This window comes from Mixophyes fleayi, chromosome 4 (genome assembly GCF_038048845.1).
Source record: "Mixophyes fleayi isolate aMixFle1 chromosome 4, aMixFle1.hap1, whole genome shotgun sequence".
NCBI lineage: Eukaryota > Metazoa > Chordata > Amphibia > Anura > Limnodynastidae > Mixophyes > Mixophyes fleayi.
Window position 1 is genome coordinate 209,951,444 of NC_134405.1, and position 23,062 is coordinate 209,974,505.

The 23,062-nt window shown below is 38.8% G+C and overlaps 1 protein-coding gene across 2 annotated transcripts in view; it reads right to left on the bottom strand.

Moving 5' to 3' along the window:
• The window catches only part of LOC142152522 (sodium-coupled monocarboxylate transporter 1-like), a 60,333-nt gene that overhangs the window by 32,047 nt on the left and 5,224 nt on the right, over nucleotides 1–23,062 (bottom strand). For both annotated transcript variants that reach the window (XM_075209247.1, XM_075209246.1), the window contains 5 exons: nucleotides 21,554–21,621; nucleotides 9,562–9,716; nucleotides 8,612–8,752; nucleotides 6,103–6,232; nucleotides 3,489–3,577 (listed from right to left, as the gene is read on the bottom strand). In XM_075209247.1, coding sequence (XP_075065348.1) covers nucleotides 3,489–3,577; nucleotides 6,103–6,232; nucleotides 8,612–8,752; nucleotides 9,562–9,716; nucleotides 21,554–21,621 — 583 coding nt within the window. The remainder of the gene's footprint in view (nucleotides 1–3,488; nucleotides 3,578–6,102; nucleotides 6,233–8,611; nucleotides 8,753–9,561; nucleotides 9,717–21,553; nucleotides 21,622–23,062) is intronic.

Consider the following 23,062-nt stretch of genomic DNA (forward strand, 5'->3'; position numbering starts at 1 on the left):
TATGGGGTGTGAGCAAGAATCAGCGGATATTTCACTAAAAAATATGCGTGAGGTGTCTCCGTGGCCGTTCGAGACACATTGTGCATATTTATTTTAGAATTTAATATCCACTGTAGAGTCTTAAATCCGTTGTGAGATGGAAAGGATGGATGCCGGCAAACTACACCACAGATCCCAGAATAACAGAGCTAATCTCCTCTAGGGTCAGATCCCACTGCTACTAACGCATTTCAATTTACAAGTCTTTATCAAGGCTAGGGGATGACTTCAGTAACACCGGCTTTAAACAGATCTGGATTAATCAAATACAAATTGACACACATGCAATTAATCTTTGCAACCAATAATCCACATTGCTATGGATATCTTGGGTGTGTGTGAGAAAAGAACTTTAATTGCTTTACATTTATGACATGCAATTTAAAATACATTCGGCAAAATAGTTACACATTATATAATGCATTCAACACAAAATAATATACAATTTAAACTTATGAATTTAATTAAATACCTAGTAATTATGTAACACACAGCTGAAACATGAATTTTTCTGAACCTAATTTGTGTATCACTGAACCTTTTATATTGCAAATCATCAGACTTAAAAACATGATTTTTAAAACCTTTATTATTTATTCGTAAATTTAAAATGTGGGGACAGATTTACAAATGGGAAAGGGGATATCCTAGATCAACTTTAAATTTCAGTGTAAAAAATAAAGCTATCATGTATTTGTGTGCTACATGAAAAAGCAGCCAGTATTTACATTGTTACACTGAAAAACACAAGAAGAAAAGCAATATTCATGACAAGATATGAATTGCTCAAGATTCTGATGGACTGTGCGACTATATAGAGGCATTTTAAAAGTAGATAGAAAGTTTTGATTGCACAAATAGGTATTTTTTTCTTTTTTATATGTATTTTAATAAGATATACCGTATTTGCCGGCGTATAAGACGACTGGGCGTATAAGACGACCCCCAACATTTCCACTCAAAATTATAGAGTTTGTTATATACTCGCTGTATAAGACTACCCCCTCTTCCGCACACCTTCCACACACACACTGTATTAATTCACTGGCCCCCACACACACTGTATTAAATCACTGGCCCCCACACACACTGTATTAAATCACTGGCCCCCACACACACTGTATTAAATCACTGGCCCCCACACACGCTGTATTAAATCACTGGCCCCCACACACACTGTATTAAATCACTGGCCCCCACACACGCTGTATTAAATCACTGGCCCCCACACACGCTGTATTAAATCACTGGCCCCCACACACGCTGTATTAAATCACTGGCCCCCACACACACTGTATTAAATCACTGGCCCCCACACACACTGTATTAAATCACTGGCCCCCACACACACTGCATGAAGTCACTGGCCCCCACACACACTGCATTAAGTCACTGGCCCCCACACACACTGCATTAAGTCACTGGCCCCCACACACACACTGCATGAAGTCACTGGCCCCCACACACACACACACACACACTCATATATGCTGATCACACACACGCTCATATATGCTGATCACACACTCTGCATAGACATGACATAACATAAAACAAACATAACATAACACATACTAATAACACTTACCTTCTTCTGCTGTCACTCTCCTCTGTCCCCCTCCTGTCACTCTCATCTGTCCCTCTCTCCCTCTCTCACTTTGCCCCCTCTGCCGTGCCCCAGCCATAAAAAAAAACCCAGAAACACTTACCAATCCGCGCGGCGCCGGGACCCAGCATCCTCCTCTCTCACGCAGCAGCTGTCACTGATATGACAGCTGCGTGAGAGAGGAGGATGCTGGGTCCCGGCGCCGCGCGGATTGGTAAGTGTTTCTGGGGTTTTTTTTATGGCTGGCCCGCGGCACCCCTGAGACCCCTGAGTTTGGCACCCGGCGTATAAGACGACCCCCCCACTTGGAGGCATGTTTTTCAGGTCAAAAAAGTCATCTTATACGCCGGCAAATACGGTAAGTCTAAATTCCCTAAGATACGCATACACAGACAGAGAGAGACTAGCGTCAATTTGATATCAGCCAATTAACTTACTTGTATGTTTTTTGGCGTGCGGAAGGAAAATAAAAACGATAATACACCTGCTTCTGCAAATTGATCACAACACAGATAGAGTCAGATTTGAAGATTTCATAAAAAGATTAGCTTAATGATATACACTAAAAAACACTGTTAAAGCATATTTATTATATATATATGTTTACATACCATTCCACTACCCAAATAATTAAACTGAGTATACCACAACATAACTAAATGTGATTAAGATGGCAACACATAGAACATACATGAAACAGTAAACACACTTTTAAAGACTTTCCACTGGTAGGAGTCTGCATGCTCTCCTCACAGAATTGACCATCACAATCTGCTTGACATGTTCATGTAGTCCAGTGATGTGCACTGTATTCAAGCACATGATAATCATAGCTAGAACACAGATGGTGCAGTTGTCTCTCACTAGCCAATACATTTACCGTGTTGCAGAGCATTTGCTGCATAGTAAGTCCAAGGTACTCCTATTGTCAAATGGCCTGGAGTGACACACACTGTAAATACTGCCAGGGCTTCATTAGTGGTATATAACTGTGTACAAAAATGTTACACATCAGACCTGCTGATCGACGGGCTCCCCGCTGTTACGCAACTTGTTCCTAGTGGCTACACTTCTCCAGGATGGACGCCGCGGCTCTCCTGGCGGGACACCATCTTGTCAGGTGAACTGCACATACGCTAACCGGCATGTCTCCCCATTCATTCTTTCCAGCCAATCCGATGCCTGAGTTCGCTATTTAAACACACCTCTTACCTGTATAAGTTGCCAGATCTTCAGGTCTCTCCTCCTGCAGACGTCCTGTACCCTGGCTCCTGGTCGTTACTTGTGTCCTGAGTCTCCAGCATATTGGTCTGCAGATCTTCACAGCCTCTGTGCCTACTCCACTATCCTTGTGTTAAACGCTCTGCAGATCATCTTGCACTTGTCTCCTGAGCCTTCAACATACCAGCCCGCAGATCATCGTTGTCTGCCTCTTGAGTATTCAGCATAGGGCTCTACAGACTATTGCACCTAGTGTATTTACTCCACTGACCCTAATGGGACCAACCTCCTATGGACTCAGCCCTTCTGATCCTACTCATTCATGATATTCATAGTTTTAGTATTGGTCCTCATCACAGTTTCGCTCATTACCTCCTAAGAGAATCGCAACCTACGGTCACGGAGCTGCGAAGTCCAGACACCCTTGCGGAAGATTCTGGTGAAAACCCCCACTCTGTTAGACTCCGCGTTAGGAGGTAGTTCCAATTTGAGCAGACTATACGGGCATTTCTTATACCCTAGTGGACGTGACAACAACCCACAGTACAACATAAAATGACCGGGACATGCAGCTTAATATACACAGACATAAACATCATGTGATGAGCAGTTGATTGCTTACCTCAAAGTGCCACTGTAAGCACAGGCCACAAACAGGCCGGGCACCCCTGGGTAGTTTTGGAGTATATCCAGCACTAAGTAAGGCATGAGCTGTAATAACATGCAGAGTTTTATGTCATCAGACAACTGTTACAATATAATATAATAGGCACAGCTTGAGAAGAGACTCATCAGAATCATAATGCCAATTTCATGTTTATATATATATATATCAATGAGCGACTGTACCAGTCATTTTAAATATGCATCAAGATATAATGTGCCAGTCACTGCAATATAAAGTGAGCATGATCGGTGCTATACACATTTCTTTTTAATTTTATCAAGAACCAACAGATTCATGACAGGTTTTCATATTGTCCTGGAAGTAATCTAATATATTGTAATAATTAATAATGAGTCACACAAATGTTCTCTTCACTAAAACAGTCAATAAAATAACAAATACCTTTTATTTTGGACAGTTAAATAAATTAATGATGTTATAGGGAATGGAAGCATAAATGCTCTAAGTACATCTAATTTAAAGATAATTATTACGTTTGGTGGTTCTCATATGTAGTTGTGCTTTGTCAGCAGTAGTTCTATTAAACATTAATTGTATTTCATTTAAAGGAGTAGCAGTATGTAAAGTGTAAGTGGCAGCTACTTATAGGAAAACATAGACATTAGTTGAGTACAACTAATATCTCACGCCTTTGGTTCTCAGACAGATTCAGAGACACATCCAGTGATTGTCACTGAGTCTGATAATAAGTGTAGACAAATTACTAGAACACATCTCCTTCACTGGTATCACTCAACTTCCTTAGCAGAATTATGTATAATGATGGTACAGTGTAACTAAACGGGAATTACAATAAAAAAAAGAATTGTAAGCTTCTGTAATTTGTATTTTCCCTGAAATAAGGATGTTAGAGTTGTGCTGGGTACACACTACGGAAAATTTCTCCCAATGCAATATCTTGAACGATTTTACCAATGACTGACAGTCCTAATCAGCATGTCAATTCATGTGTACACACCATACACAATTTACAAGTTTTACCTTCAGATCTGTGCTCTTCATCTGTCATAACCATCGGCTGATAAGATTGTGACTCTGTAAACTCTATGGAGATCTGCCTACACTGCTGGTCGTGAGTACATGCACGCTTCAGAATCGGCACAACATAGTTCTATCATTTATAGAGATTTTTAGTATGCTTATAAAATAAAACAAAGCGATGTGCTTTCGTGTGATATAATATGATCGTGGGAGCGTACACACTAATGCAATATCTGACCTAACAGTCGTTTATTGTGTGATTGGCATGATAATTGGGTGAAAAACCTGTAGTGTGTACCCAGCCTTAACTGCATGGCAAAAGTTACACTTGACTAAGGATTTTCATATGTGTGATAAAGAGATATGTAACATAGTTATACCATACATGCCAACTCTCCCGGAAAGTCCGGGAGACTCCTGGCATTTCTCCCGCATCCCAATCTCACACCGAGAATCACGTCATTTGAAACACCATTTTGGAGGGCGGGAGGGGGCGGGACGAGGCCAATTGCGTTATTTTGGCCCCGCCCCCGCGACGCAAATTACGGTTTAGCGGGGGGCGCGGCCAAAATGACGCGATTGACCTCGTCCCGCCCCCTCCTGCCCTCCAGTCACGCCCCCTCTCCCGGAAACTTGTAGTATGAGTTATACAGTAGCTTAACGTTGTTACTCAAGAGAAACAGATGTGTATTATCTAGCTGATGTACTTACAAGCTGCAGTAATATGTGAGCAGTAAACATAATGCTGGTCTTTGCTTTCTCTAATAATACTGATTTGCATCTGTTTTGCAAGCTAGCTTTATCATGCATGGCACTTGTCATCTTTTTCCAACACAGTCTAAGGGCTAGATTTACTAAGCTGCGGGTTTGAAAAAGTGGGGCTGTTGCCTATAGCAACCAATCTAGCTGTCATTTTCTAGAAAGCACTAAATAAATGAAAGCTAGAATCTGATTGGTTGCTATAGGCAACATCCCCACTTTTTCAAACCAGCAGCTTAGTAAATCTAGCCCTAAAGGTGAACAATGTATTTCATAAGTCAATAATTTTGTAAGGGTATATAAACCCTTGGCATGATAACATTGGGGTAGAGTTATCTAAATAAGCACTGAGTGACGATGTCAGATTGCTCTTTGATGAATTCAGGTATATATATTGCTTTTAGTAAAGGAATCTCTAATCATTCAACATTCTAAATGTTCTCAGGTGGCTATCATTTCCACAGTAAAAGTAAAATGTATTGCTTAAGGAATGACAATAAAAAAACATGAATTAGGGGTAGATATATCAAACCTTCTAAAAAGGAAAAGTATAAGTGTTGCCCAAAGCAACCTATCAGAGTCTAGCTACCACTTCCTAGAGTGTACTAGATGCATGATAAATACAAAATAATTTGTTGCTATGGGCAACACCTCAACTTTTACTTTTTAGAAGCTTTGATAAATAGTAGACTATTGTACCTACACATGTGAGGAAACAGTACACAACTAGGATAGCAGCTACATTGCCTGCACCTTACTAGCTATGCTTCCTATGAAGTTTCTTGAAAATTTTAGCATAGTCAAGTACCTGGTCAGGAGCAGACACAAGTTTTGAGGTCCATGGGTCACAATCCTTATATACTGAGTAGATTATGAGACCAGAGAGCACAGCACATGTCAATATAACCCATAATCCTATCAGGTTAATGTACAGAGACCTAAGAAATAAAAAGCAAAGTAGTATAACAACTTCTGACATATTATTATCCCATGGGAATTAAATAAATGTGATAATTTACTCCTTGCTCTAATTATACATCACCAATATTATTGTCTGTGTCTATACAGAGGCACAAGGCCATAGGCGGATCCCTGAGGTGAATTCTAATTTGACTGAATGTATGGCCAATCATTAAGACCAAGATGAGACACACCAGGAAGAGTTGCTTAGCAACATAAGACTGATATGAGGTGAAGAAATCCTGTGTGGTGAGAGAGTGACAGCCGGGGACCTGGAACGGAGGGGAGGGTGTCTCGGGATTTGCCAGAAAATTTGGGGGCTGGTCTGTGGCCTGCTGCCATGAGGGGCAAAAAACATCATGACAGAGAAAATATAAGTGAAATGGGACAGAAATTACCTCACAGTGTGGCTGCGTATAAAGGGTAATTTGCCACTGTATCCCAAATGTAGAGCTAACAACATTTTCTGAAGCAAGCAGTACAAGACTAAAAACCATTTTATTTGGATTTCCAGTGGTACAAAGTAAATAGCGAGAGGGTATGTTTGTAGAATTGGGAGAAGGATCAGAGCTTTGTTTGAGCTTGAGATAGTTTCAGATGTTGAGCTAGACTTGCTATTCAGACGTCTGCTTGGATTATGTCTTGAGATAACACTGCTGTAAATACATGTTTGAAACTTGTTATAGTTTCAAAATTGGAATTTGGGCTAACTTTATGGTTGTATAGGACTTAAGATTTTTTTACTTAATAATGAAAATCTAAGGACTATTTTGGTCTAGCAGCATGAAAACGGAGACTTCCCTCTTTAAAAAGTGACCTCTCATCTGACCTTTGTATTGTGAGATCTTAGTTAATGCTATCTGCAATACAGGCTCCATTATTAGCTACTCTAATAGTAGACCCAGAGCAAATGTCCCTTTATTAAATTAACCCTGAGTGGTGTCAAAGGTAGATGTTAGGAAATATTGTGATATTGTTTCTTGTTGTCACTATTGGGTATACTGTACTATTCTATTAAAAGGATGAATATAAAACCCACTGTATAGGGTGATTTCAAGTCTACCAGTAAGTTCTACACTGAGTAACCCCCCCCTCCCCCTCTTATAGGTGTCTTCTGTTATAGACAAGGCTGTAAATTGTTACTGTGGATTTTTGTTCTCTATCTGCAGAACTAGCTATATTAGCAGTGCTATAATTGTCATACATATATAAACAGACTGCTCCAGGTGGAAGGTCAATAATACTCAAAGCATATACCCCACATATCCCGGTCTGGAAAGAGACTGTGCTCAGCTCAGATACAGCGAGTTTAAGAAAGCTCTTTGAAGCGTGAGCAAATTTTTTATTTGCAAAGGAATAAAAATGGGTAACTCTCCATTTTCTCCATATATATATATCTATAATATAAAAGCCTAGCGGCGTGTGTGGGAAAAAACAAAACAAGCTGCAGTGCCACCTGCTGGGCGGAGTTATACACTGACCTACTAAATTCTTAGCATTATCTAATATATAAAAGTAAAAGCCTAGCGGCGTGTGTTAGTGTGTGTGTGTGGAAAAAACTATTTCCTCAGAAAGGGCTCATCCAATTGACCTGAAATTTGGTATACTGACATTATTTGACAAAAAAAATAGAATAGTGAAGTCAGTTAACTTCCATCATCCCCCCTTCCCCCCGTGGGAGGGGTAGTAAAGGCTAAATTTACGAGTTGAGGGCTCAAACTCATTTTTATTTTCTAATTTTACCTCATGAACACACATGTGTAGCGGCGTGTGTTAGTGTGTGTATGTGTGTGGAAAAAACTATTTTTTCAGAAAAGGCTCATCCAATTGACCTGAAATTTAGTATACTGACATTATTTGACCTCATGAACACACATTAAAAAGGGCGCTTGCGTCGGGAAGTAACGCTCTTCCCCTAAAGGAGGCCTGGGCTAGGCCCAAATGCATGACAAGAAGCTTTTTAAGACCTTAAGTAGCTTGATTTGACTAGAATGCATGAGTATCATGCACGGGTTAACTTGTATATATATATATATATATATATATATATATATATATATATATATATATATATAACAATATTGCTAACTAATATTTTAGACATGGATAAGAGAAACCCTTTCAACTCTGAGGACAATTATATGTCATTATGTAACCAGAACTTTTCACAATCTCTTACTAAGGAAAGCATCTTTCAAATTAGCATAAGTGTGGTATATTTTCAGCTTAACCTACTCAACCAACTTGTTATCCTTTATTATTAGATATGAATTATATAGCACAAAGGAATTCATTAAATGGCTCAAGGGCAATGATGTATTTTCCAGATGCATGATAATTAAACAAAAGCAACTCACAATTTTGCTTGAAATCTGGTCTTACAAGCTATGTATCTTTGCACTTGAGACTGGTTAACCCCATAGATTCCCATCCACAAAACTGTTCCACCAATCATAATTGTCCAAAATGTGTGTCTCCGTAGAGGATTAGGATCAAAGCTGTGTAAGATAAAAAGGAACATGTATAGGATTAAATAATTTGGGATATGTAGAACACACTGTGTGCTTTATATTTGTGATATTTGCTCGTGCACATAACAACATCAAAGAAATCTACTTATTGGTGCCCATAGCTGAATTGGAATTGAATTATGTTTTATATGTACCATAAACATTTTACATGTTATATATTAAATAAAATGTAATGTAGAAAACACAATAGTAAAAGGGAAATAAGTGTATTGTTGAAAAATATAGTGTACCGTTTACTAATAATTTAGAGTAAAATGATCATAGTAGCTTTTGTTGGACAAAACTACAAATTTACATTCTATATCTATGCAGAGCATACTGTACATCTAAAATGCAGAAAGGGCCCAATAGCAACTTGGTCCAGCTGTATATAAAATTATTCATCTTCTATTCATGCATCTTCTATTGCTTGGAATGCTTGGGATTTTGGATTTTGTGGAAAAAGTTTAATTTCTGTTATTTGGACCACTGTGACCATAAAAAACTTATATAACTACATTTAAAAATGATCCTTATCTGCCCCCACCCTGTGTCTGGTATTCTCATCCAGTTAACTTGTTTAGCAGTGCTTCTCACAGTGCCTGTAACAGTAGGCACTCGGTGATCAAGTTGTTATATATGACATTACCCCCAAGCAGCAGTAATAATTAACTTTTCCTTTTAGGTTTTCAGAACTTTCTGGATAACAGGTTTCCAGATAAGAGATCAGATCACTGTAATAAAACACATTTTTACAACATTAAGATATAAACTATACTAGAAGTTAGTATACTTACTCCCAAAAATTCAATCTCCCACCATGATAGGAATCATTGATGATAGTCTGGATTCCACCTTGCACCACCACACCTCTTATGATGACAGCTATGAAACCTGCCACCATAATTACTATCTGGAATGCATCTGTCCAGATTACAGCTTTTATACCCCCCTAGGTAGGAAAACATGTCAAGATGTTATAATGTAGAACTTTACTTTTCAATATATCACTAAATGAAAGTAGTAATAATAGTACTATATAATACGCTATGTGTTTCTTCCCATTAGTTTCCCTGATACTGACTGAGGACACACTCAGAAATAATGTTCTCTAAGTGTTTGTAGAATGGTGGAAGCAGTGTACTAATGGTGTGATTGCCCTGTAGAAGGTGAGGGTCCTGGGGACAAATATGGCTGAGAAGGGATTTATTTAAAAATAAATAAATACATCCAAATAATTTGCTTACAGTTTCCTAGGTAACCATAGCAGCATGAATAGTAAACTCTGTAAATGAGGATGCAAAGTTCATACATGATATACTAAAAGAGTACTGATAGATTAGGTGAAGTGCTAAACTCTTAAGCTGATCCTTGCAAATAAAACTGCTGAATGTATAACACTATATTTCTGTACCTGTAACTACTGCTACTGGGACAATACAAATGTAAACCACGACCTTTAACCTGTATTATACTTTGCCTTTCTTTTTTTATCACAAAATGTTATCATTAATTTTGTCAAATATAATGTTTTGAATTATGTAAAAGGACATTTTAAAAATAGAAAAAGAAACTATAATGAAATGTGAAGTGTATGATGAATGAATATAAACAATAGAACAGCTGGTAATATACAACAAATGTAACCCATGCTTATCACAAAGAAATAAGGGAACATAATTAAGGATAAGATGAAGGGATGAGAAACCAGAGACAATAGTTTGAAGGGGCATGACAAAGCCAACGTGACCAGCAATATGCATTTGGCTATAGGGCAGTTTCTAGTGTGTCCACTTGCATACTTCAAACTTCCTTCTTTCTCCCATCCTTTACCATAACTGATCATTAAATCAACCCCAATGCTTCTGTCCCAGTTGCGCTAGCCTGGATTCGGGGTCGGAGGCATCCATCAGAAATATGCCGAAAGACATTACCTATTCTTTTTTTATTTATTTTTTATTTTCATGGAGGCAAAATTTTACAAAGGTTACAGGCTTTTCATGTAGAGCACCATATATATATATATATATATATATATATATATATATATATATATATATATATATTATATATATATATATATATATATATATATATATATATATATATATATAATAAAACAGGCAGTACAAAATGATAACGTCAGTTCTAAACAGTAGCAGCAAATTGAAATATGATTGTATACACATTAAAGACTTGCAAAACAAAGGTGCTCCTAAATCGGGGCCCTGATAAGGATGGGCACATTATATATGCTACCAAATGAAAGAAGACAGAAATCAGAAAACATCTACTAACATCTCCTAATAACTCCAAGATCATACAGTCAAGATCCAAAAATCTCATTGGTGGGAGCCTAGATTACAACAGGGAGACTAGGTTAAAAATACTATTGGTGAAATTAATCACCCTCAAAAACAATAGGGTGGTCATCCACAAAAAGTCTAGTTTAATACCAAGATACAGACTGGATTTGTATTTTTATAAAACTAGGTGAAGAAACAATATAGCTTTCCCAAAGTTGGAAAAAATCCTTAATTCATTTTCCTTTAACCAGTTAAAACTCAATCAAGTCCATCCAAAAAAGATAATCTAATTCAATTTTAAATACAGATAATGTCAGTGGGGATTACTGAGTTCATACCTGTACGATTCTTTTCCTAGCAGATACAACCAATAATAATTTAAAAAAACTCGGGGGTTATACTTAAAACGTCCCACTCCGGATTCAAAGGAGGAACGAAATTAAATAAGGTATCAGATGCATATTTGTGCACCTACTGCCAGAATCATTTAATACAAGCACACTCCCACCTACAATGATAAAAAGAAGTATCATCATCATCATCAGCATTTATTTATAATATTATATTTATAAATTATACTGTACATAGAACTCACTCACATCAGTCCCTGCCCCATTGAAGCTTACAGTCTAAATTCCCTAACACACACACACACACACACACGCACACAGACACACACACACACACAGACTAGGGTGAATTTTTGTTAGCAGCCAATTAACCTACCAGTATGTCTTTGGAGTTTGGGAGGAAACCCATACAAACACAGGGAGAACATACAAACTCCACACAGATAAGGCCATGGTTGGGAATTGAACTCATGACCGCAGTGCTGTGAGGCAGAAGTGCTAACCACTACGCCACCGTGCTGCCCAAAGTTTTGCTGCATTGGCCGGGAATCAAATCCGGGCCTGCTGCATGGCAGGCGAGAATTCTACCACTGAACCACCAATGCGAGTATCATTCATATGACACTTAGGGCATCCACTAGGCTCAGTAAGCCCTATAATAAACCTAAGGTGTGGAGACAGGTACCCCCAATGAAAAATGTTATAAAACATTTCCCTATACACACTAGATTAAAGAGTAAGAAGAGAATAGGATAATGTCTTAAGAATTCAATCTAGAGATGTGAGGAAACCAATGGGATAATCCCGAACGTACCTTAACAAAGTCAAAAGATCTCCTCAATAGTCTGTAATGTGTTGATATAACCACTTTCTACCAGGGAGGGGCATATCCAGCAGCAAGTCAAGGTCATTTCTACAATCAACAGGGGATAAAGAATCCAACACAGTATGTACATAATGTTGCACCTGAAAAATATTGTGGATGGTAAATCAAATTTATCTGCAACCTGATATATCGTAAGGGATGTTTGTGAAGTTGTAATGACAGTTGACTTGATGTAAGAAATGCCCCTCCTCTGCCAATCATTAAAAGGATAACTAGCTTGACCAGACTAAAATTTGAGATTATGTAGAAGGGGTAAATATAAGAAGTGATGACTATTGAGGTTATTATTATCGTAGATTTGCAAGGTGCCACAGTGCTCTGCAGCGCCGTACATTAGGGAAGACAAGGACATACATAAAACAGGACATAAGTAAAACAAGAACAGACAAGGCAGACAAAATAAAAGAAAACATGAAAACAAAGGGTATGGAGGACCCTGCTCATTAGAGAGCTTACAATCTAATGGGAAGAGGGCACAGCTGAAACAAGAGGAGCGAGTGTGACTCAGATTGAAGATTGGGATAGTTGTGAGGGTGCATTAGTGTGAATCGTGTTATCGAGGATAAGGTCACCTCTAAAAAAGAGATTGATTTTCAAAGAGCATCTAAAGATTTTAAGGCTGTGGGAAAGTCTGATTGAGCGTGGTAGGGTATTCCATAAGTGGGGAGCAGCACGGGTCAAGTCTTGTAGGCGGGAGTGAGAGGTGGATATCAGAGACGAGACAAGGAGCAGGTCAGAGGTAGATCTAAGAGGCCGGGAGGGAGCGTATTTTGATAGGAGATTTGAAGTGTATGCATGGATGGTGTTGTTGAAGGCTTTACAGGTAAGGGTGAGTAATTTTAATTTGATTCTGGAGGACAAAGGAGACCAGTGTAGGAACTTGCAAAGTGGTGCTGCAGATGTGGAGCGGTGAGAGAGGAAGATCAGTCTTGCAGCAGCATTTAGGATGGATTGAAGTGTGGATAAATGGGTATTAGGAATGCCAGATAGCAGGAGGTTGCAATAGTCAAGACGGTAGATTATGAGTTAATGGATAAGAGTTTTGGTAGCATGTTGAGTAAGAAAAAGGCGTATTCTGCCAATGTTTTTAAGGTGGAGTCGACAGGACTGTGACAGAGTCTGGATATGAGGCATAAAGCAGAGGGCGGAGTCAAGTGTGACACCAAGGCAGCGGGCTTGGGTGACTAAGAAAATTGTGGTGGCATTGACAGTGAGGGAGATTTGAGGGCAGGTGGTGACTATGGCACGAGGGAAGATAATAAGCTCTTATTTGGACATGTTGAGCTTTAGGAAGTGTTGGGACATCCATGTGGAGATAGCAGAAAGACAGTTGGTTACACAAGATAGTACAGAAGGAGAGAGGTCAGGGGAAGAGATATAGATTTGAGTGTCATCAGCATAGAGGTGGTACTGGAGGACGAATGAGCGAATTAGTGCCCCAAGAGAAGAGGTGTATAATGAAAAAAGTGCAGGGCCAAGTACAGAGTCTTGTGGGACCCCAACAGATAGTGGGTTGTTGAGGTGAGAAAGTGCCAGAGGTAGAAACACTAAAGGAGCGGTTCGATAGGTAGGAAGAGAACCAGGAAAGGACTGTGTCTCGAAGGCCTATGGAGTGAAGGGTGTGTAGGAGAAGAGGATGATCAACAGTATCAAAAGCAGCAGAGAGGTTTAGGAGAATGGGTATGGAGAAATTACCAGTAGATTTTGCAGTCAGTAGATCATTGGTCACTTTTGTGAGAGTATTTTCAGTGGAATATTGGGGGCGGAAGCCTGATTGCAAAGAGTCGAGAATGAAATGAGAGGAGAGAATGTGAGATAGGCGTTTGTACACTAATCTCTCAAGTATTTTGGAGGTAAAGGGGAGGAGAGAAATAGGGCAGTAGTTGGAGAGAGAGTCTGGATCGAGAGATGGTTCCTTTAGAATAGGTAAGATGAGCGCATGTTTAAAGAAGGATGGAAATGTGCCTGTGAAGAGAGACAGGTTGAAGAGGTGAGTTAGAAGTGGGCATGCAGTGAGAGAGGGAGTGGAGTAGATAGGAGGGAATAGAGTCGAGTGGACAGGTTGTAGGGTGAGGTTAAACTTATGATGAATAAAGTGCCAAGACTTCCAAACCATCATCTAAAGTGGATTCTCTAAAATCACCTCAGGAATATCATGTTTACATGAATGAAGAAAGGCACTCAAGTGGATGCCTAAAAGAAACTATTGCTCCAAATCGAAATTGACATAGGTGTTACCAGCATTTATCCAATCTCTAATGTATCATAAAGTTCCTGCATAGTCATATATTTTAAATTAGGGAAGTTAATACTACCATCAGCAATACTTTGCTGGAGCTTAATAAGTCCTATTCTTTGCCATTTTGATTACCAAATACAATGCCGAAATTTCCTATTGCATGGCCTAGATAGGAAAGTATCAGATGTTTCCATTTTCTCAACACCCTTCTCATATTAAGAGGATATAAATCATACATGTTTTTTGGCAGTTGCATGCCCAAAGAGGTAAAAGATGTACTGGCCCATGTCAGTGAATACTGTATATTCCATGATGGCCGGGTCTCAGGACCCAGAGACATCGTTACTAATTTGAGTTGGCTAATCATAAATCTTGACACTACCATGTTCCTCAATTTATTTTAAGTATTGGGGTCATCGTAAGATGTGGTTCAGATAGAAACAATAGTAGGGCATCCACAAAAGCAACCACTTGGGTCTTATGGTGCCCAATATGAATGCCAGACAGACGAGAGTGAAAAACGTAAAATGCAAAATAAGGGATTCAATGCCAAATTAAACAATAGTGGTGATAGAGGGCAACCCTGTCTAATGCCTTGAGACATGGTCATTGGAGAGCTGAGCTGTCTATTAATAAAAAAGAAAGTTATCGGAGTGTTATCTTTGATACTAATAAATTGTGATAATTCCTGTCCAAACACCCTAGTCTCAAAACCATGTGGAGATGTTTCCATGAAACTGTATCAAAGACCTTTTCTGCATCAAGACTCAATAAATCCTCAGAAATTTTCTTTATCAAAGCTTGCGTCACCATTATGGCCGCAATAGCAGACCTAACATCTTTTACTGATTATCTATAATGGGTAAATCCCAATTAGTGAGAATATAATAAATCCGCCATGAGAGACTGCAGTCTATTAGCCATAACTTTGGCTAAAACTTTGAAATCTAAATTTAACAAGGTGATAAGCCTGTACAATGAAACTAAATATGGGCTTTTTAACAGTTTTGGAATAAATATAGTATTCATTGAACTTGGGAAAAGTTTAATTAACTTTATGCAATCTTGAATGCAAATAACTCAGAAAGGATCCAAGTTATGTCTTGTAACAGTTTGTAATACTCCCCACTATAGCCACCAGGGCCAGTGTTAGAAGCTAAGGACTTAATTACACTTTCCACTTCCTGTTCTGAAATATCAGAGTTTAGCATTGTTTGCTGAGCATTAGAGAGCTTGGGAAGATATGCCTCGTGTAAGATGTTATGATGTAATGTTGGGTTTTCAGGCTGGGCTGTATAAAGCTCATCATAATAAGCTTAAAATTGGGATAAATTGTCTGAAGTAACGGAAAAGCGACCACCAGTTGCAGGATCTTTTATTTAAAGAACATGGTTCCATTTTCTCTGTACTTTAGCTATATTAGCCAACAATTTGCCCACTTTATTCCCCCATCTATAAATTGTATTTAGAGTAAAATCTACACTAGTTTGGACATTTGCTAAGAGGAAGCTTTCAAGAAGTTATTTAGCTGAGTCATAAAGGTGTAACTTAGTCGTAGAGGGGCATGGAGAATAAGTATCAAATGCAAGTTTCATAGCAGCTTGCAAAGAATTATATTTAGATTGAGTGTCCTTTTTTTGCCAAATAGGCAATAATATGGCCTCTCATAACTTCTTTTGAGGTTTCCAAAATATGACCGAGTCCTCCCAATGCTCTATATTGTCATCAATAAAATCCAGCCATTCACTATTAAGATATTCTTTAAAGTGTTTTGAATTACTAAGATAGGAGGGAAATTTATACAAAATATATGGGACACGAAAAGTAATATGAATAGAGACGGGGCATGATCTGAAGTCGCAATACTGTGACGTTGCGGAAATATGATCTGAGAGAAAATATGGTTAGAAACTAAAATGAAATCATTCCTGGACAGAGTGTTGTGGACCAGGGAATGAAAAGAGTTGGATTTATCCAAGGGGTTATGAAGGCTCCATGTGTCCGAAAGAGCATGATGAAATTTCAATAAATATGATCTGTCCCATTGCCAACCAAAAAGGAGAGATAAAGGTTTAGAATTGTCTAATATTGGGTTATCTATTGTGTTAAAATCTCGACCAACAATCAAATTAGGTATATTAATAAGTGTCAACAGTTGTGAAATGCTTGAGAAAAGTGACGATTAGGAGCATTCGTGACATAATCAATAAATAAATAAATAAATCATAATAAATAAGTTCAACTTTTCTCCATCAATGACAACCTGCATTAATAGGTATCTACCCTCCGGATCTAAAACTGAACTTTCAACTATATATTATGAAATATTATTGTGACCCCTCTCTTTTTAGCATCATAAGATGCTGAATAACATTAACGTATCCAAGCGGCCTTCAGTGACATCCTTTGAGCACGGTTCCAGTGTGTTTCCTGGAGGAAGGCAATATGAGGACATAAAGACTTGAAATGTGATAATACTTTGCTCCTTTTTGTAAGAATATACAAGCCAGCCACATTCCAGGAAACCACCTGGAAATTCTGTGAGACCTGCAGGGCTAAGTTAAATAAGGGTGGCACACTTGCCCTTATCCGGGAAGAAAGTAAGATGTAACATAGAATACATGTAAATAAAAAAAATAAACATTCACCCCTCCATTAGTAAGGGGATGGCATAATATCCAACCAAACCTGAGAATAAAGCAACAAGTCCCCATAAAAAGAGAAAACATAACCAAAACATAGACTACATCAAATCTATAGAAGTAATAAATTGCTTATTATTATAAATATATTTTCCAAAAACATTTTATAAATGCCAAACCTGTCGTAGATAAAAAAAACAAAACATGTAAATAAGACATGCAAAGATGAAACCTGAGCCTGGGACAAAACATATATGCCTCTCATCGACTTAATTTTTCCCTTTTCCCCTGATTTCCATTCATGCCCCCATTTTGTTAGAATGACTAGAGCATATTGATCAAACATAAACAGAATGTATATAACTCAAGCCTAGGGTAGTGACCTCTGTCATCAGGTATGTTCATTCCTCTGTCTCTGGCACTATCAAAATCAGTAAAGATGTGGGTTTAACCATTATCCAAGATATGAAGCCTTGCTGGATACATAAGTGCAAATTAGTATGGTGGTCAAGGGGAAACTTACATAAACTCTCTCCTCTTCTGAGAAAATAGAACCAAAAAAATCTTTGAACACCAATACTTAGTAACCCCGAACAGAGACAGAGCCCTTCCTTCTATAAGAGGATAATATGATCTCCTTATCTCTAAAATTTCAAAACTTAGTAATAATGGCACTGGGCAAACTGCCGCTGTTACCGCTTCCCTGGTCCCACCCCAATCTATGGGCCTTTTCAATGAGATCCCCAGGGTGGAAACAAATTCTATCTGAAGAAAGGTAGAGAGGGCCAGACCCTTAATGGATTCTGCAATGCCCACCAAGTACAGCTGGATTAAAGCTCTGGGGGGCCCGGGGCACTTAAGAAAGGTGTGGCCCCTATGATGAAATATGGTTATCATTTTAGACAACTTTTAGATAAATACACAGGCAGTACTGTGTGCACTTTTGTTAGGTGCTCTGTAAACTCTGTCCTTGCAGTTAGATCAAATCCTGACTAAGCAAGACAGTCACCCAAATCAGGGACTGCCCACGAGATTAAGGACAGTTGGCAGACTGTCCTGCTCTCTTTCCTCTACCTGCTCTTGTCACGGTCAATACCTACGTCTGCTGGCTTCTTTAGTTGCTGCTTGTCTAGATCCTGGAATGTTGGGGATTCTATTTGGAAAAAAAATAGGTACATGTAAGTTAGAAAACTCCAAACAGCCCCAGCGTTAAATCGATAGCACCCAAGTTTAATAATGAGGCCTCTCTCCAGCTCCAACATTAAAATAATACTACTCACATTTGATAAATAGATCTATTTCACTCCAACCAGCCCCAACATTAATTTAATAGTACTATATTTATTAAATAAACTTATTTCCCTCTCTCCAAACAGCCCCAGTAATAAATTAATAGCATTTACGTTTAATAAATATAAGCATTTCCCACACCATCCCCAGCATTAAGTAATTCATATTCACATTTAATAAATAGTCTTCCCCAAACATTCAATTAATAACCCCAAACCACCCCAGTATTAAATTAATGGTCCAATCACCACATCTTAAATTAATAGCTCCTATTATTAAATTACATAGCAAACCAATAAATGAAATTGACCCACCATCACCCCACAAATAAAATTAGCACCCATTAAATAATTAGCCCTCACCTACTTTCCACCACTAAATTCATAGCTTATCTCCTACCCACATTATATTAAGATCCCCCTCCCATCCCTCATACATTATATTAAGACCCCCCCATTCCTCACACATTATATTAAGACCCCCCTTTCCCTCGCACATTATAGTCACATACCCCCCTTTCCCTCCCCTCGCACAATATATAGTAACATACCCCCTTTCCCTCACACTAACCTTGTCCAGCCACACTGTGTATCCTCTCTTACTGCTCTGTACACATGGGATGACACCTCTGTCATGTGGTGCACGTCCCATGTGACCCATGTTAGTGAGGGAGATGGAGGGAGGAAGTAGCCACATATAGGGGAAGGGACAGATCATTAGATCGTCGGCCACTAGAGTGAAGGTGGCTGTTCCCAGGGAAGGGACTAGTCACCAAGTACAATACTGCCTCCCTGCTGGTACCTGGTCTAGGAGGGGGGGGCTACCAAGCTTAAATTATTCCACCTATGCTGGTTTTCAAGATTGTCTAGTGTTATGTCCATAATCATCGTTTAAAAATAAAGATTCTCCAATGCGATCGCTGTGGTTCCAAAGCACATAGGTTTTATTCGCAAAAAGAATACAAGGCAAAGTTTGGTATGCATAAGCATGCGCCTGCTAGCACTAGCACAAGCTTCTATGAGAACACTCTGGTTTTCAAAGCCAGAGCTTAACAATTTATACAATGTACAGTTGTAAAAAGCAGTGACATCACAGAGATACATAGTTAAAGCATTAAGGTCTTCGTTCATAGGTTGCGGGTCTTGACCTCCCAGGAACTCTGTGTGGCATTGGTGGATTCCTCTGGTCATTGTTTCTTGAAACTGCCTGCTCTCATTCTTCAGTTTCCCGCCTCTAGGCCTGTACAAACTGTTTTTTATGATCCTGTGAGCTGGCTAATTAGTATATCAAAAAGTGATATTATTTATAACTAGCGTTCACAAAGTATGAACGCTACATAAATAATACCGGAAACGTTCTTATGCAATTGCAAACAGAATGATACCAAACTCAATGTAACTTGTAAGTTGGAACATATTTTAGCCTCTGTACCACTTTATTTTATATAAAAAGAGAAGTAAACATTAAGCTTAATAAAGGGTTGTTATGAAAATAATTACGTTGCATATAGATCGCATCGCTATTGATTGTAGTGTACTGAAAATTTTGATTACTATCTTCATCTAATTATTTACCTTTAGCATTAGTTTCTCCATTAGCAATAAGGCCATAAGAATGACCAGCTATGGTGACATGTGAAAAAGCTAAAATGTCCTTCACATCCCTCACTTTCCAAGTAGGGACTTCGCTTAACATTATGTTCCAGTTGGGTCACAGTCGCAGCAATAGCGGTTTGAGCATCTAGTTTTTGTTCTATAACAAGCATAATAACCGTAAGCATTTCTCTTGCGGTGTCAGAGACCGTTGGAATATTCGCGGGGCCAACCTTACCTATTCTGTTAGCTGTCTTAGGCAACAGGGGGGAACCGTAAAAACTCTTTGCCTTCCTTGATGCTCAGTGATGGCATCTCCATGGGCCCTTTGGCTCTGTTCTCCCCGATCTTGTCAGCTGCCACCATCCTCAATGTTCTGTCACCATCTTTTTGCTTGATACATTGCCCGCCACCGTCCTCAATGTACTGCCACCTTCCTCTGTCTTCGGCCTGTGTCTCTTCTCTCTTCGGGAGTTCTTCACTGCTTCTTTTCTGTCTTTGGACTGCACCACTTAGAACAGTCGGTTATATGGCCATAGCAAGGGGGCAGAGTGATGATGCCCTGAATTGTGACCACTGATTCAAAGTTCCCGTGGTGAGCACTAATTGGCTTACCACTATGGTTTCTTTTTGGACTAAAGAGAATCTACTCACAGATTTACTTGTCTGGCGTCAGCGAGCAAGTAAGTAGTCATCTTCTCCGAGGCACTTCTTCACATAGCCACTAGACAGAGCCTGTACAGCAGTTTTTCCTGGGTCTCATCCATTTCTCTCACAGCTCTGGCTGAAAACCACAGTAGAGGGTCTCCTGTTCACACCCTCTGTCCACTGCCATTTAAAGATGGTGGGCTTTATTGATTTACTACTTCTGCATTACAGAACCTGGGGGGAGTGGACATGTTACTAAAATAATTTCCTAGATGGTACTGCAGCCTTAAATGCAAATTATTTTTGATACCTAATTTGTTTTGTCTACAGGCAGTAAGAATGAAATAGTGTAAACTGACATTTTATATTGAAGACTTCTGATTGCCATCAGATAATCCAGACTAGGTCACATCTGCTGTGAAGTGAGTGCAGTGTGTACAAGGCAGCACTGAATCTGCTCCAGACTCAAATCAATTGAGACGCAGGATGTAAAATAAGAGGATGGGGAAAGTATTACTGGTTATATACAGTTTGGGGTACATTTAGAGTCAGGAACTAAAATTGTTTTTGTATGTATTATGTAGAGCAATCAAAGGCTGTGTGCAGAATAATGTATATCAATATTTAAAAAATAAGGTGAAATTAAGCATCACAATAGCATATTTTTCACTTAATATTTCACCTACTATTTATAGTGTTGTGTGTAACATTGTAATAATACCAACAGTTTCATATTCACATCATAAGAATGAGGACATTCAAATCTAGGTTTGCCTAGTGACAAAATCATAGCCAAAAATTACACATTCAAAATTCAAATTCAAAAGACAACATACCAGTGCACAGTACAAAGTGCACACTAATCCAGTTGCAATCATTGCCCCCCAAAGATTAAATCCTGTAACTGAAATAAACAAAACAAAAGTCAATTATATATATAAACAAAAAGTAATATCATATGCAAACAAGAAATATAGCAATTTGTCGAACTGTATAGTCCCCATCTAAACCATACTTGCCAACTCCCCCGGAATGTCCGGGAGACTCCCGAAATTCGGGTCAGTCTCACGGACTCCCGGGAGAGCTGGCAAATCTCCCGTATCCCGCTACAGCCATCACTAAATGACGCGATTCGCGGTGAATCGTGTCATTTTGGCCCCGAGGCAAAACAGCATTTGCGTCTCGGGGGCTGGGCCAAAATGACGCAATTCACCATGCCCCGTCCACTCCCACACTCCAGTCACGCCGCTCTCCCGGAAAAAGAGTCTAGAAAGTAGGTAAGTATGATCTAAACTCATCTTGGGTCAAAGCACCAGGCCTCACAGTAGACAAACTGCAATGATGATAGAGTCATTTATGATGTTAAGAAATAGAGAGACACCTCCTGGAACGTACCACACATGTATAGGTTAGGTCACACCCCAAAGAACAGCCTTACGCTTAGTTGTGTAGGGACTTTGTGCAGTTATTGCAATTTTGTACTGTGCTTAAACATGCATAACTTTTGCAGACATGAGTCATAGCTGAGCTTTCTCCTTTCAGATCATTAACTCTCCTATTGTTTAGATTTGAAATACACTTATTTAATACACTGGCTCCTGAGATATGCGATTTGTGCATTGAGAAAGTTGTATTCACTGTGCAAAATTTCTATCCCTTCACTTTAATATCTCGTTACAAACCAAATCATGTTTTAGCAATTTTGGTTACATAAAAAGGCTTATGACACTATTTTACTAAAGGTCATTTACAAAGGAGCAAAACCTGAGCACTAAGAGCTGTTCTACTTCTGTAAATCTTGTTTCTTAATTTCATCTCTACTGTTTTCTAAAAAAATACTGTACAGTTTAACCTAATTTATGTCTCCCATCATCATGAGTGTAGGGGGATTGGAATTGTCTTTGTTGAAAGATTTTAATACATTGTTCAAAATTTACCTAGAAATGTGCTTTCCCATATATACTGATCCTTGAAGGAGCAGAAAGTGTCCCATTGAAAGTATAGACAGGTACTTGGATTTAAGCATCTCTGATGCTTTTTAAAATTCTCTACTTTTTTATGGCAAAGAAAGTGTACTTTGTTTTTTCCCCAGTAAACATTGTATGTCACCCTAATTCTATCTTTTACAGCCCTTCAATCTCATTGAAATAATAATGTACCAGAAGATGAAATGTCCACCTCCTCATCAGAAGATGCAAAAATTTTACACACTTGCAGATGTTTCCACTTTGGGCCCCATTTTGGCGCCTAAATAAATACACTTCACCCTATAAACTAGTGCGCTCACACAAATATATGTGTAAATAGTATACATGTACTTATTCCAGGAAGCGCTTGTTTTGCAC